General features: G+C 52.3%; 1 protein-coding gene across 1 annotated transcript; it reads left to right on the top strand.

Annotated features, from left to right (window-relative positions):
• Positions 1-3183: 3183 nt before the first annotated feature.
• Positions 3184-8728, top strand: mrps21 (mitochondrial ribosomal protein S21). Its single transcript, XM_085978633.1, has 2 exons — positions 3184-3320; positions 8300-8728. Exons 1-2 carry the CDS (start codon positions 3238-3240, stop codon positions 8478-8480), a joined length of 264 nt encoding a protein of 87 aa, XP_085834759.1. The 5' UTR covers positions 3184-3237; the 3' UTR covers positions 8481-8728.
• The last annotated feature ends 7125 nt before the right edge of the window (positions 8729-15853 follow it).

Below are 15853 nucleotides of genomic sequence, written 5' to 3'. Positions count from 1 at the left end.
TTGTCTGTCCTTCTTAAATGTTGAGTACCCTGGAACATTCAGTTCCCAGCTTTGGTTACCCTGCAACCATGTCTCTGTAATGGCAATTACATCATACCCATGATCATATTGAATGGCGGAGCAGGCTCGTAGGGCCGAATGGCCTACTCCTGCTCCTATTTTTCTGTTTTCTATGGTTGTGGTTGAGCTTGAGTGAGGGGCGTGATGCATTTTGGCAGAAGGAACAGGGAGAGGCAATATACACTTAATGGCACAGTTTAAAGAGTGTGCAGGGACAGAGGGACCTGGGAGTTAATGTGCATAGGTCCCTGAAGGTGGCAGGACATATTGAGAGAGTGGTTAGCAAAGCATATGGGATCTTGGTCTTCATAAGTAGAGGTATTGAGTACAAAAGTAGAGAAGTTATGCTGAACCTTTATAAAGCGCTGGTTAGGCCACAACTGGAGTATTGGGTCCAGTTCTGGTCACCACACTTTAGGAAGGATGTGAAGGCCCTTGAGAGGGTGCAGAGGAGATTTACCAGAATGGTTCCGGGGATGGGGGGATCTTAGCTACAAGGACAGGTTGGAGAAGCTGGATTTGTTTTCATTAGAGCAAAGGAGGTTGAGGGGTGATTTGATCGAGGTGTACAAGATCATGACGGGTTTGGATAGGCTAGACGGGGAAAGGCTGTTCCCACTAGTTGATGATACAAGGACGAGGGGGACGCAGATTTAAGGTTTTGGGCAAGAGATACAGGGGGGATGTGAGGGAAAACTTTTTTACGCAGCGAGTGGTGAGGACCTGGAACTCGCTGCCGACGGAAGTGGTGGAAGCGGAGACACTCAATGTTTTCAAGGGGAGACTGGATAGGCACTTGAGGGAAATAAACTTGCAGGGCTACGGGGATAGAGCAGGGGGGAAATGGGACTGACTGGATCTCTCCGCAGAGAACCGGCACGGACTCGATGGGTCGAATGGCCTCCTTCTGTGCCGTTATAATTCGATGATTCAGGTGCACCAGAGTAAGACACAGTGAATAGTAAATTTTATGCCCTTTTCTTTTGAAAAAATAATTGCCCCTCCTTCCTATAGGTGATAGTTCATGCTGGGTCATGGTTCCCTGGGTGTTCAGTTATTCATGTGTGAACCCAGATACCGAGTTTGGCAGGATATTCGACTGTGGGTGCATCGCAGCCAAGCTTGCTCCTTTTTATCCAGCAGTGGGGGGGAGGTCACTGGATAGGGATCAGTGTGGGAACCCTTTCCCTTCCTAGCCCCGGGGATCTCAGGCAAAGCAGCAGCTGTTTAAGCCCAGCCCTAGTAGGGGAGGGCAGTGGGGGGAATTTTTGCTGCCCCCTAGGTATACCCGAGAGGTGACAAGTGATCCTAATCGACACCAGCCGTGCAATGAATTTCAGAGAGACACGAAGGAACTGAAGTTGCCATTAAAACTTACAGTGCTGAACATGTAAGAATCATAGTACTGAAATCAGTAATCACAGCACTGAAATGAGAAATCACAGCATTGAAATGAGAAATCACATTAAAATCAGAAATCACAGCATTGAAATCAGAAATCACAGCATTGAAATCAGAAACCACAGTATTGAAATGAGAAATCAGCATTGAAATGAGAAGTCAAATCATTGAAATCAGAAATCACAGCATTGAACTCAAAAATCACAGCATTGAAATCAGAAATCACAGCATTGAAATCAGAAATCAGTGTTGAAATCAGAAATCACAGCATTGAAATCAGAAATCACAGCATTGAAATCCAAAATCACATTGAAATCAGAAATCACAGCATTGAACTCAAAAATCACAGCTTTGAAATCAGAAATCACAGCATTGAAATCAGATATCAGTGTTGAAATCAGAAATCACAGCATTGAAATCAGAAATCACAGCATAGAAATCAAATCACAGCATTGAAATCAGAAATCACAGCATTGAAATCAGCAATCACAGCATAGAAATCAAATCACAGCATTGAAATCAGAAATCACAGCATTGAAATCAGAAATCACAGCATTGAAATCAGAAATCACATTGAAATCAGAAATCACAGCATTGAAATCAGAAATCACAGCATTGAAATCAGAAATCACAGTATTGAAATCAGAAATCACAGCATTGAAATCAGAAATCACAGCATTGAAATCAGAATTCACAGTATTGAAATCAGAAATCACAGCATTGAAATCAGAAATCACAGCATTGAAATCAGAAATCACAGCATTGAAATCAGAAATCACAGCATTGAAATCAGAAATCACAGCAATGAACTCAGAAATCACAGCGTTGAAATCAGAAATCACAGCATTGAAATCAGAAATCACTTCATTGAAATCAGAAATCACATTATTGAACTCAGAAATCACTTCATTGAAATCAGAAATCGCTTCATTGAAATCAGAAATCACAGCATTGAAATCAGAAATCACATTACTGAAATCAGAAATCACAGTATTGAAATCAGAAATCACATCATTGAAATCAGAAATCGCAGCATTGAAATCCAAAATCACAGTATTGAAATCCAAAATCACAGCATTGAAATCAGAATTCACAGCATTGAAATCCAAAATCACAGTATTGAAATCCAAAATAACAGCATTGAAATCAGAAATCACAGCATTGAAATCAGAAATCACAGCATGGAAATCAAACTCTTAGTGGTGAAATTTAAAAAACGTAGTGGAAAATATGATAAGATCGCAGAAGTAAAATATTATAAATCATAAATTAAATCATGGAAAAGTTATGCTGAATAATACAAAAAAGAATGACAGATTCTCAAAAGAGAAAATAAATTTTCAGCTGACGAGACAATGTTTATAAAATGCTTTTAATGGGATGTATTTACATGCTAACTATCTTTAAAATAAAATAAAATGAAACCCTGTTCAGGTTGTGTCTGTTTTTAGTCAAGTATAAAAATATGTTGTTCAGGTTGTGTCTGGTTTATGAAGTATAAAAATATGTTGTTCAGGTTGTGTCTGGTTTATGAAGTATTAAAATATGTTGTTCAGGTTGTGCCTGGTTTATGAAGTATTAAAATATGTTGTTCAGGTTGTGCCTGGTTTATGAAGTATTAAAATATGTTGTTCAGGTTGTGGCTCTGTCAGTGGGAGGGAATGGAGCAGCGCCTAGGAACGTTTGTGCGGGCCGGAACCTCGGCCGGCGGTCGGGGTTGCGCAGCCGGGCCGGGTCCGTGCGGCGAACGGGTCCCCCATTCGGCCGGCGGCAGCAATGGCGGCTCACGCTCGCTTCGTGTCGCGGACGGTGATGGTGCAGGGCGGCGGCGTGGAGGCGGCCTACCGGACCCTGACCCGGTGAGCGGGGCTGTATGCGGGGGTTAGGTGGGTGAGGAGGCTGCCGGCGCGCAGATTGGCGACTGGCTATTCGACTGCGGCGGGCATCACATTTCCTAGGATTGTGATGCCTCCGTGGTGGAATGTCGTGCGCGGCCAATTCCAGCCCTTGCTTCTTTTGAGAAGGATGGGGGGGATAGCTGGAGCAGGCACGCCATCCAATTTTTACCCCTACTCCGGGAGAGGGGGGTGGGGTGGGATAGCGAAGCCGGTCGCTATCCAACCACCCTTTCCCTTTTGAGCGCCAGCTGCCAGTCGACCCCAGGAATGAAGCCGCGATGCCATGAATCGCAGTCCCCCTGCGATCCCCAGCATGGCCCGCCGCCTCTCGGCTCATCCCCGGGCTTTCAAATCCCTCCATGGCCCCATCTCTGTGACCTCCTCCGGCCCGACAACCCTCCGAGATCTCGGCGCTCCTCCAAGTCCGTCCTCTTGCACATCACCCCCCGATTTCCATCGCTCCACCATTGGCGGCCATGCCTTCAGCCGCCTGGGCCCCGAGCTCTGGAATTCCCTCCCTAAACCTCTCCGCCTCTCTCTCCTCCTTTAAGACGCTCCTTAAAACCCACCTCTGTGACCAAACCTTTGGTCACCCGTCCTAATATCTCCTCATGTGGCTCGGTGTCAAATTTTGTCTGATTTACGCTCCTGCCAAGCGCCCTGGGACGTTTTGCTACGTTAAGGGGCGTGATATTAATGCAAGTTGTAGGGAAGTGAGTTCAGCAACTAAAAGATTCCGATGGGCGATCACCTAAGGGGGTCAGGAAGGAACTTTTCCACAATTCCCCCCCCCCCCCAATCGGCCTGGGTTTTTAATCTTTTTTATACGCCGCTCCTAAGAGATCATGTGGCTCCCGGGAGGGGTGGGGCGTGTTTGTATATTGTGGTACACAAGGGAAGATTGTGCGCGACAGGCTGGATGGATCAGAGGGTCTTTTCCTGTCCGTCCATATTTGGTCTGTCTGTATGAAAGTCGGCTTTCAATAAAACTCACGGTGATTAAATCAATATCTCGCAGATAGTGATTCTGAGTAAGAGCCCTGACCGCATCCTTCCCCTCACCAGCCCAGGGATGATCTCTACTGTCATAGAAACATAGAAGATAGGAACAGGAGTCGGCCATTCGGCCCCTCGAGCCTGCTCCGCCATTCAATGAGATCATGGCTGATCATCCAAATTCAGTACCCTGTCCCTGCTTTCTCCCCATATCCCTTGATCCCCTTAGCCTTAAGAAATATATCTAACTCCTTCTTGAATATATTTAATGAATTGGCCTCAACTGCCTTGTGTGGTAGAGAATTCCACAGGTTCACCACTCTCTGGGTGAAGAAGTTCCTCCTCATCTCAGTCCTAAATGGCTTATCCCTTATCCTTAGACTGTGACCCCTGGTTCTGGACTCCCCCGCCATCGGGAACATCCTTCCTGCATCTAGTCTGTCTAGTCCTGTTAGAATTTTATAAGTTTCAATGAGATCCCCTCTCATTCTTCTAAACTCCAGCGAATATAAGCCCAATCGACCCAATCTCTCCTCATACGTCATTCCTGCCATCCCAGGTATCAGTCTGGTGAATCTTCGCTGCACTCCCTCCATGGCAAGAACATCCTTCCTCAGATAAGGCGACCAAAACTGCAAACAATACTCAAGGTGTGGTCTCACCAAGGCCCTGTACAACTGCAGCAAGACATCCTTGCTCCTGTACTCGAATCTTTCTGTTTCTGCTTACAGTTAGCTCACCGGGCGTACAGTCTCGGGAACTGAGCTTGGGATCTTCCCGGACTGTGTTGGCTCACTTTACACACCGACCGCATTTAGCAGTTGGGAACTTCAGGTGTCAGCTTGACTCAGTGGCTCCCGCTCTCTCTAGCCTCTTGAGTCAGAAGGTCCGTTTGTTCGAGTCACACACCAGAGTCTTGAGCACAAAAATCCAGGCCGACCCACCCAGTGCCAGTACTGAGGGAGGCGCCGTCTTTCGGGTAAGACGGTAAAGTGGGCGGTGTGCGCTACCCACTGAATTTTTTTTTCAAAGTTTGTGTGTTTTCTGTCTCCCTGGTTTCTGAAGTCTGAATTGTTGGCGGCTTCTGGAGAGCTTTGCTGAGCCGAGTGGTTAGTGCCAGTAAATAAACTGACTGGGCTCTGGCACACCTGCTGTCTGAGCTTTAGCCACAGACGGCTCTTTTCCTGACCAGCTAACTTGGGCCTCGGGCGAGGGCTGCAGACAGAAGGATATCGCTCACAGTGTGACAGCGTGTGCTTTCTCCGAGCCGCAGACTGACCCTGTGCCAGCTCCTGGTATATAGGAGGTGTCGCTGTCCACACTATCCGCAGATCTCTCTCTCTCTCACTCTCATATTTCCCCGCGTGGGGAAATCTAGAACTCGGGGGCACAGTTTCAGAATAAAGGGTCGCCCTTTTAGAACTGAGATGAGGAGGAATTTCTTCTCTCAGAGGGTCGTAAATCTGTGGAATTCTCTGCCCCAGAGAGCCGTGGAGGCTGGGTCATTAAATACATTTAAGGTGGAGAGAGACAGATTTTGACAAGATAAGGGAGTGAAGGGTTACAGGGAGCGGGCGGGGAAGTGGCTTTGAGCCCAAGATCAGCCATGATCTTATTGAATGGCGGAGCAGGCTCGAGGGGCCAAGTGGCCGACTCCTGCTCCTATTTCTTATGTTCTTATGATCTTACTTTCTTCTCTTGTTCTCTTAACAGTTTCACTTCCCCTCCCCCTCTCTCCTCGCCCCTCTGTCCCTTCCCCCTCCCCAGCTCTCCTCGTCCCTCCCCCTTCTCTCCCCGGGAGCTTTGGGGAGCGGATGGAGAAGTACTAGATTGATCTAGGGCTGTCCTATGAGGAGAGATTGTGTAGAATGGGCCGATACTCTCTAGAGTTTAGAAGAATGAGAGGTGATCTCATTGAAACATACAAGATTCTGAGGGGGATTGACAGGGTCGATACTGAGAGGCTGTTTCCCCCTGGCTGGAGAGTCTAGAACCAGGGGTCACAGTCTCAGGATAAGGGGTCGGTCGTTTAGGACTGAGATGAGGAGGAATTTCTTCACTCAGAGGGCGGTGAATCTTTGGAATTCTCTGCCCCAGAGGGCTGTGGAGGCTCAGTCGTTGAGTCTATTCAAGGCTGAGATCGAGAGATTTTTGGGAACCGAGGATATGGGGATCGGGCAGGAAAGTGGAGCTGAGGTCGATGATCAGCCGTGATTTTATTGAATGGCCGGAGCAGGCTCGAGGGACCGAATGGCCGACTCCTGCTCCTAATTCTTATATCATCTTAAATTGATGTATCACTAAAATACATTATCCGGTCATTATCACATTGCTGCTGTCTGTGGGAGCTTGCTGTGCGCAAATTGGCTGCTGCGTTTCCTACATTACAACAGTGACCACACTTCAAAAAAAGTACTTCATTGGCTGTAAAGCGCTTTGGGACTATCAAGCTGCCTCTCGGCCTCGTGCTTGCCCCGTACGGTGATGGCTTCAAATCCAGAGGGGGTGGGAGTTTAACACTGGGGGCTCAGCGGGGAGGTGGGCGGAGCTTTCCAACCCAAGTTGTGGAATAAGTTACTAGTAAAGGACTCTGAGGTGGCGGGCTGAATGGATTCGAGAATCAATGAATGAGGTTTTTAGAGAGAAGCGATTGAAATGACTCGGTGAGAGGTGGGTTAGGTGGGGTTGCGATGGATCAGAGAGCTGGGCCGGGGTCTGTTCCGAGAAATTCTTGGGTAAATCGGGAAATAATGATCACCGACGCCAAGTTTTAAGAATTAACAAAGACTTGCATTTCTCCAGCGCCTTTCACCACCTCAGGACGTCCCAAAGCGCTTTACAGCCAACGAAGTACTTTTTTTGAAGTGTGGTCACTGTTGTAATGTGGGAAACGTGGCAGCCAATTTGCGCACAGCAAGCTCCCACAAACAGCAATGTGATAATGACCAGATCATCTGTTGTTTAGTGATGTTGATTGAGGGATAAATATTGGCCCCAGGACACCGGAGAGAACTCCCCCTGCTCTTCTTCCAATAGTGGCCATGGGATCTTTTACATCCACCTGAGAGGGCAGACGGCTCCTCCGACAGTGCAGTACTCCCTCAGTACCGCCCCTCCGACAGTGCGGCGCTCCCTCAGTACCGCCCCTCCGACAGTGCGGCGCTCCCTCAGTACCGCCCCTCCGACAGTGCGGCGCTCCCTCAGTACTGACCCTCCGACAGTGCGGCGCTCCCTCAGTACCGCCCCTCCGACAGTGCGGCGGTCTCTCAGTACTGCCCCTCCGACAGTGCGGCGCTCCCTCAGTACTGCCCCTCCGACAGTGCGGTGCTCCCTCAGTACCGCCCCTCCGACAGTGCGGCGCTCCCTCAGTACCGCCCCTCCGACAGTGCGGCGCTCCCTCAGTACCGCCCCTCCGACAGTGGGGTGCTCCCTCAGTACTGCCCCTCCGACAGTGCGGCGTTCCCTCAGTACCGCCCCTCTGACAGTGCGGCGCTCCCTCAGTACCGCCCCTCCGACAGTGCGGCGCTCCCTCAGTACTGCCCCTCCGACAGTGCGGCGCTCCCTCAGTACTGCCCCTCCGACAGTGGGGTGCTCCCTCAGTACTGCCCCTCCGACAGTGCGGCGCTCCCTCAGTACCGCCCCTCCGACAGTGCGGCGCTCCCTTAGTACCGCCCCTCCGACAGTGCGGCGCTCCGACAGTGCGGCGCTCCCTCAGTACCGCACTGGGAGTGTCGGTTTGGATTTTTGCTCAATGTGCTGGAGTGGTTTAACAAAGCTTGTAGATTGCAGGATGAAAGTCTGAGGGTGGGGAGGACGCCTAGAGTGAGAAGGCCCTGAGAGAGATTTGGAATCGGATAGGAGACGGTCTGGATTTCAAGGCAGGGGAGCGGGAAGGCTAATCATTTTTTTCTTTGACGCCCTCCCCCCCCCCCCCCCCCCCTCAGGATTCTGACCACGGATGGGATTGTCGATGAGGTGAAACGCAGGCGCTACTACGAGAAGCCGTGCAGAAAGCGCATCCGCGAGAACTACGAGAACTGCCGGCGCATCTACAACATGGAGATGGCCAGGAAGCTGGCGTTCCTGCTGAAGGCGAACCGCCAGGACCCCTGGCTGGGCTGCTAGGCACCCGGACCACTGGGATCCCGGAGCGCGGAACGCCGTCCGATCACGTCTCGTGGTTTCGCTGTCGCAGGAAGGATAGGGAGGGGAAAACCCCGTGTCTCTGGGCTTTGTGACTGCGTCGTGTGCTGTTAATTAGGTCCATCAGACTCGCAACGGCAAGAGAATGTATCGCAGGAGGTCTGGCCTTTGGCCCGGTGGACCTGCCGCTTTGCCCTGCTGAATAAAAACCAGGACTCCGCAAACCAAAACTGTGTCTCGTTCTTTATCCGTTCCCTGTAACCTCCTACTACAACCCTCCGAGATCTCTGCGCTCCTCCAACTCTGGCCTCTTGTGCAACCCCCCCGCTCCCGTTGCTCTACCATTGGCGGCCGTGCCTTCAGCCGCCTGGGCCCCGAGCTCTGGAATTCCCTCCCTAAACCTCTCCGCCTCTCTCTCTCTCCTTTAAGACCCTCCTTAAAACCGACCTCTTTGACCCAGCTTCTGTCCTAATATCTCTTTATGTGGCTCAATGTCAAATTTTCTCTGATGACGCGCCTTACTGTGTTAAAGGCACTATATAAATGCAAGTTATTGTTGGTGGCTCTGGCTGGAAAGTGTGGCTGATGACAACAGTGAGCTTGGCTGTGATGCCGCCCACAGTCGAATAACGCCGGCTGAGTTTCAAGAACTGTACAAGAAAGTACTTGCATTTCTCCAGCGCCTTTCACCACCTCAGGACGTCCCAAAGCGCTTTACAGCCAATGAAGTACTTTTCCGAATGTGTTGTAATGTGGGAAACGCGGCAGCCAATTTGCGCACAGCAAGCTCCCACAAACAGCAATGTGATAATGACCAGATCATCGTTTTTTTAGTGATGTTGGTTGAGGGATAAATATTGGCCCCAGGACACCGGGGAGAACTCCCCCTGCTCTTCTTCCAATAGTGGCCGTGGGATCTTTTACGTCCACCTGAGAGGGCAGATGGGGCCTCGGTTTAATGTCTCATCCGAAAGACCTTTCCTGCTGCTGAATCCACCTTCCGTGTAAATGCACAATGCAGCTGGGTCGTAAGAGGCTCTAATGTTTGTTGGCCTTCGTAACGAGAGGGTTTGAGTACAGGAACAAGGATGTCTTGCTGCAGTTGTACAGGGCCTTGGTGAGACCACACCTTGAGTATTGTGTGCAGTTTTGGTCGCCTTATCTGAGGAAGGATGTTCTTGCCATGGAGGGAGTGCAGCGAAGATTCACCAGGCTGATACCTGGGATGGCAGGAATGACGTATGAGGAGAGATTGGGTCGATTGGGCTTATAGTCGCTGGAGTTTAGAAGAATGAGAGGGGATCTCATTGAAACTTATAAAATTCTGTCAGGCCCGGACAGACTGGATGCAGAAAGGATGTTTCTGATGGTCGGGGAGTCCAGAACCAGGGGTCACAGTCTAAAGATAAGGGGTAAGCCATTTAGGACAGAGATGAGGAGGAATTTCTTCACCCAGAGAGTGGTGAACCTGTGGAATTCTCTACCACAGAAGGCAGTGGAGGCCAGTTCATTAAATATATTCAAGAAGGAGTTAGATATATTTCTTAAGGCTAAAGGGATATGGGGAGAAAGCAGGGACAGGGTACTGAATTTGGATGATCAGCCATGATCTCATTGAATGGCGGAGTAGGCTCGAGGGGCCGAATGGCCGACTCCTGCTCCTATCTTCTATGTTTCTGTTACTGGAGTCAGATACATTGAAGAAATCGCCTGTTTGATTTCACTCCGAGGGCTCGCTAGATAAGAAAGTTGTTTCTGGGTCATTCAGTTCGATTCACACAAGTCCCTGAACCCTGTAACGATTCTACTCGGGCTTCACATGAGAGCCTCCAGTGGGAGGGGGGACGGGGGAATCTTCTCAGTCTTGTGTCCTGGGTAGCACTCTCTCGCTGTGAGTAGGTCGTGAATTCGAGCCTCACTCCGGAGACCCGAGCGCATAATCTCGGCCGACACCCCCCAGCGCGGTACCGAGGGAGTTGTCCAGGGGCCAATATGTATGCCTCGACCAGCATCACTAAAGTAAAAGATCTGGTCTTTATCACATTGCTGTATGTGGGAGCTTGCTGTGCCCAGATTTGGCTGCCGCGTTTCCTACATTACAACAGTGACCACACTTCAAAAGGTACTTTATTGGCCGTAAAGCGCTTTGGGACGTCCTGAGGTTGTGAAAGGCGCTGGAGAAATGCGAGTCTTTTAAATTACTTATAAAAGTGGTTTCAGTAAAGAGCAATGTTTAATTGTGTGTGAGGGTGGGTCTTACTGTGCTTCCTAAAGCAGTTGACTCCTCACTGGCGTGCAGTTCCACTGACATCCTCTGGGACTTCATACAAGTGACTATTCTTTCAGGCGCGAGACTCAACAATGAATGTCGCCAGGCTATTTGACTGCAGGTGGCATCATCACGGAGTCTCTGCCCCCCCCCCCTCCCGACCTACCTGACACCCACGCACTATCCCTTCCAATAGGGAATGGGCGGATCGACACCCCTGGCTGATGCTTCTCCCCCCCCCCCACCTTAATCTAGGGATAACCTGCAGCTGTGATGCATCCCACGTCCGAACAGCATTCTGATTGCTCACTGTCTGGTCTTGCCCGTGAAGGTTGGCCACTCGGATATGGCTTCTCGGGTGACTGGGAGGGGAAAACCCTACCCCAGCGCCAGTCAGAGAGGAGGGGAAATCTTACACCCCTTCCCCGCAGAGGCCTGGGAACGACCTACAGGCCAAGCACCATCGATGGAGAGGACACAGGTTGACAGTCACAGGCCCCTCCTCAGAACTAAAGGTATTATAGACGAGCAGCATTTAAAAAGGAACAGAACAAGAAGGGGTGCGAGGTTATCCACTTTGGTGGCAAAAACAGGAAGGTAGATTATTATCTGAATGGCAATAGGTTGGGAGAAGGGGAAGTGCAACGAGACCTGGGTGTCCTTATGCACCAGTCGCTGAAGGTAAGCATGCAGGTGCAGCAGGCGGTTAAGAAGGCAAATGGTATGTTGGGCTTCGTAGCGAGAGGGTTCGAGTACAGGAACAAGGATGTCTTGCTGCAGTTGTACAGGGCCTTGGTGAGACCACACCTTGAGTATTGTGTGCAGTTTTGGTCACCTTATCTGAGGAAGGATGTTCTTGCCATGGAGGGAGTGCAGCGAAGATTCACCAGACTGATACCTGGGATGGCAGAAATGACGTATGAGGAGAGATTGGGTCGATTGGGCTTATACTCACTGGAGTTTAGAAGAATGAGAGGGGACCTCATTGAAACTTATAAAATTCTGACAGGACTAGGCAGACTAGATGCAGGAAGGATGTTCCCGATGGCGGGGAGTCCAGAACCAGGGGTCACAGTCTAAGGATAAGGGGTCGGCCATTTAGGACTGAGATGAGGAATTTCTTCATCCAGAGAGTGGTGAACCTGTGGAATTTTCTACCACACAAGGTGGTGGAGGCCAATTCATTAAATATATTCAAGAAGGAGTTAGATATATTTCTTGAGGCTAAAGGGATATGGGGAGAAAGCAGGGACAGGTACTGAATTTGGATGATCAGCCATGATCGCATTGAATGGCGGAGCAGGCTCGAGGGGCCGAATGGCCTCCTCCTGCTCCTATCGCCTATGTAACAAGGGGAAAGGATGAAGAGGGAACACAAGCAGACACACACACACAGGAAGAGAAATAGAATGACCTGTAATGCGCTTAAGTGGAGAACAGGAGATGGTTAAATAGAAAGACTCGCATTTCTCCAGCGCCTTTCACCACCTCAGGACGTCCCAAACCACTTTACAGCCAATGAAGTACTTTTTTTGAAGTGTAGTCACTGTTGTAATGCAGGAAACGCGGCAGCCAATTTGCGCACAGCAAGCTCCCGCAAACAGCAATGTGATAATGATCTGACCATCTGGTTTTTTGTTTATGGGATGTGGGCGTCGCTGGTGAGGCCGACATTTATTGCACATCCCCTAGTCGCCCCTTGAGAAGGTGGTGGTGAGCCGCCTTCTTGAACCGCTGCAGTCCGTGTGGTGAAGGTGCTCCCACAGTGCTGTTAGGGAGGGAGTTCCAGGATTTTGACCCAGCGACGATGAAGGAACGGCCCGATATATTTCTAAGTCAGGATGGTGTGTGTGACTCGGAGGGGAACTTGGAGGTGGTGGTGTTCCCATGCGCCTGCTGCCCTTGTCCTTCTAGGTGGAAGAGGCCACGGGTTTGTGAGGTGCTGCCGAAGAAGCCTTGGCGAGTTGCTGCAGTGCATCTTGTAGATGGTGCACACTGCAGCCACGGTACGCCGGTGGTGGAGGGAGTGAATGTTTAAGGCGGTGGATGGGGTGCCGATCAAGCGGGCTGCTTTGTCCTGGATGGTGTCGAGCTTCTTGAGTGTTGTTGGAGCTGCACTCATCCAGGCAAGTGGAGAGTATTCCATCACACTCCTGACTTGTGATGTTGATTGAGGGATAAATATTGGCCCCAGGACACCGGGGAGAACTCCCCCTGCTCTTCTTCCAATAGTGGCCGTGGGATCTTTTACGTCCACCTGAGAGGGCAGACGGGGCCTCGGTTTAACGTCTCGTCCGAAAGACGGCACCTCCGACAGTGCGGCGCTCCCTCAGTACCGCCCCTCCGACAGTGCGGTGCTCCCTCAGTACTGCCCCTCCGACAGTGCGGCGCTCCCTCAGTACCGCCCCTCCGACAGTGCGGCGCTCCCTCAGTACTGCCCCTCCGACAGTGCGGTGCTCCCTCAGTACTGCCCCTCCGACAGTGCGGCGCTCCCTCAGTGCTGCCCCTCCGACAGTGCTGCGCTCCCTCAGTACCGCCCCTCCGACAGTGCGGCGCTCCCTCAGTACAGCCCCTCCGACAGTGTGGCGCTCCCTCAGTACTGCCCCTCCGACAGTGCGGCGCTCCTTCAGTACAGCCCCTCCGACAGTGCGGCGCTCCCTCAGTACTGCCCCTCCGACAGTGCGGCGCTCCCTCAGTACTGCCCCTCCGACAGTGCGGCGCTCCCTCAGTACCGCCCCTCCGACAGTGCGGTGCTCCCTCAGTACCGCCTCTCCGACAGTGCGGCGCTCCCTCAGTACTGCCCCTCCGACAGTGCGGCGCTCCCTCAGTACTGCCCCTCCGACAGTGCGGCGCTCCCTCAGTACTGCCCCTCCGACAGTGCGGCGCTCCCTCAGTACTGCCCCTCCGACAGTGCGGCGCTCCCTCAGTACTGCCCCTCCGACAGTGCGGCGCTCCCTCAGTACTGCCCCTCCGACAGTGCGGCGCTCCCTCAGTACTGCCCCTCCGACAGTGCGGCGCTCCCTCAGTACTGCCCCTCCGACAGTGCGGCGCTCCCTCAGTATCGCACTGGGAGTGTGGGCCTGGATTTTGTGCTCAAGTCTCTGGAGTGGGACTCGAACCCACGACCTTCTGACTCCGAGGCGAGAGAGAGAGAGGGAGCTCTACCCAGTGGGCCACGGCTGACGCGCAAATGGCAGCAATGATGGACACAGGAGAAATCAAGGAATTATTGGAGACATAGAGAGTGGGTGAGTCGCTAATTGGTAAGGGGGGGGATAAGATGGAAAGGAATATCAAAAACTGGCAAAGTGGAGCAGAGCCCATCAGCTTAGAAAACTAGTTGATGAAAAATGTAGGTGGACACAAATGGTGCAGACACCCTCCCCCCCCCCCCCCCGGCCCCAGCAGTGCTCCAACACAGCCCCTCATTCCAATCACCAACTCGCTGCTCCCTCCCCTCCATTTTGTCTCCTACGCTTCAGCCGTTTAACCATCTCCAGTTCCCCACCTAAGCATGTTTCCAGGGCATTCGGGTCCTTTTCCTGCGTGTGTGGTCGGGTCTCCCACCCCCTCACTCCCATCCTGATATCTCCCCGCTCCATATCTACAAGGATGGTACCAGGTTTACTAGGATGATGCCAGAACTGTGAGGATACACCTATCGCTGCCATAGGGAGTGGTTGAGGCGAAGAGCGTAGATGCATTTAAGGGGAGACTGGATAAACACATGAGGGAGAAGGGAATAGAGGGTTAGGCTGATAGAGTTAGATGAGGAAAGACAGGAGGAGGCTCAAGTGGAGCATAAACACCGGCACGGACTGGTTGGGCCGAAGGGCCTGTTTCTGTGCCGTATATCCTATGTAATTTCCCACCCATTCCCCATATCTCCCACCCGTCCTCCTCCCCATTTCTCCCAACCCCCCACTTCACCCCACGTCTCCTCCCCATGACCACCCCCCCCAGCACAAAAATCTCCAGGGTGGGAGGTATGGGGAGGAGGGGGTGGGAGATATGGGGAGGGGGTGGGAGATATGGGGAGGGGGTGGGAGATATGGGGAGGGGGTGGGAGATATGGGAAGGGGGTGGGAGATATGGGAAGGAGGGGGTGGGAGATATGGGCAGGAGGAGTGGGAGAGGTGGGGAGGAGTGGGAGATATGGGGAGGGGGTGGGAGATATGGGGAGGGGGTGGGAGATATGGGGAGGGGGTGGGAGATATGGGGAGGGGGTGGGAGATATGGGAAGGAGGGGGTGGGAGATATGGGCAGGAGGAGTGGGAGAGGTGGGGAGGAGTGGGAGATATGGGGAGGAGGGGGTGGGAGATATGGGGAGGAGGAGGAGTGGGAGATATGGGGAGGAGGGGGTGGGAGATATGGGGAGGAGGAGGGGTGGGAGATATGGGGAGGAGGGGGTGGGAGATATGGGGGAGGAGGGGAGGGAGATATGGGGAGGAGGGGGTGGGAGATATGGGGAGGAGGGGAGGGAGATATGGGGAGGAGGTGGGGAGATATGGGTGAGGAGGGGTGGGAGATATGGGGAGGAGGGGGAGGGAGATATGGGGAGGAGGAGGGGTGGGAGATATGGGGAGGAGGGGGGTGGCAGATATGGGGAGGAGGAGGGGTGGGAGATATGGGGAGGAGGGGGGTGGCAGATATGGGGAGGAGGGGGTGGGAGATATGGGGAGGAGGGAGATATGGGGAGGAGGGGGTGGGAGATATGGGGAGGTGGGGGTGGGAGATATGGGGAGGAGGGGGGTGGGAGATATGGGGAGGTGGGGGTGGGAGATATGGGGAGGAGGGGGGTGGGAGATATGGGGTGGGAGATATGGGGAGGGGGGGTGGGAGATATGGGGAGAGGGGGGGTGGGAGATATGGGGAGGAGGGGGTGGGAGATATGGGGAGGAGGAGGTGGGAGATATGGGGAGGAGGAGGGGGTGGGAGATATGGGGAGGAGGGGGGGTGGGAGATATGGGGAGGAGGGGTGGGAGATATGGGGAGGAGGGGGGTGGGAGATATGGGGAGGAGAGGGTGGGAGATATGGGGAGGAGGCGGTGGGAGATATGGGGAGGAGGGGGGGTGGGAGATATGG

Source organism: Somniosus microcephalus, unplaced genomic scaffold (genome assembly GCF_052327205.1).
Source record: "Somniosus microcephalus isolate GS21.2 unplaced genomic scaffold, FLI_Smic_1.0 unresolved_chr7, whole genome shotgun sequence".
Taxonomy (NCBI): Eukaryota; Metazoa; Chordata; class Chondrichthyes; order Squaliformes; family Somniosidae; genus Somniosus; species Somniosus microcephalus.
This window is presented reverse-complemented; position numbering and strand designations above follow the sequence as displayed.

Coding starts and splice junctions, on each gene's coding strand:
- mrps21 (XM_085978633.1), top strand. CDS start 3,238: ATGGCGGCTCACGCTCGCTTCGTGTCGCGGACGGTGATGGTGCAGGGC. Junction 3,321..8,299: donor GCCTACCGGACCCTGACCCG/GTGAGCGGGGCT, acceptor CCCCCCCCTCAG/GATTCTGACCACGGATGGGA.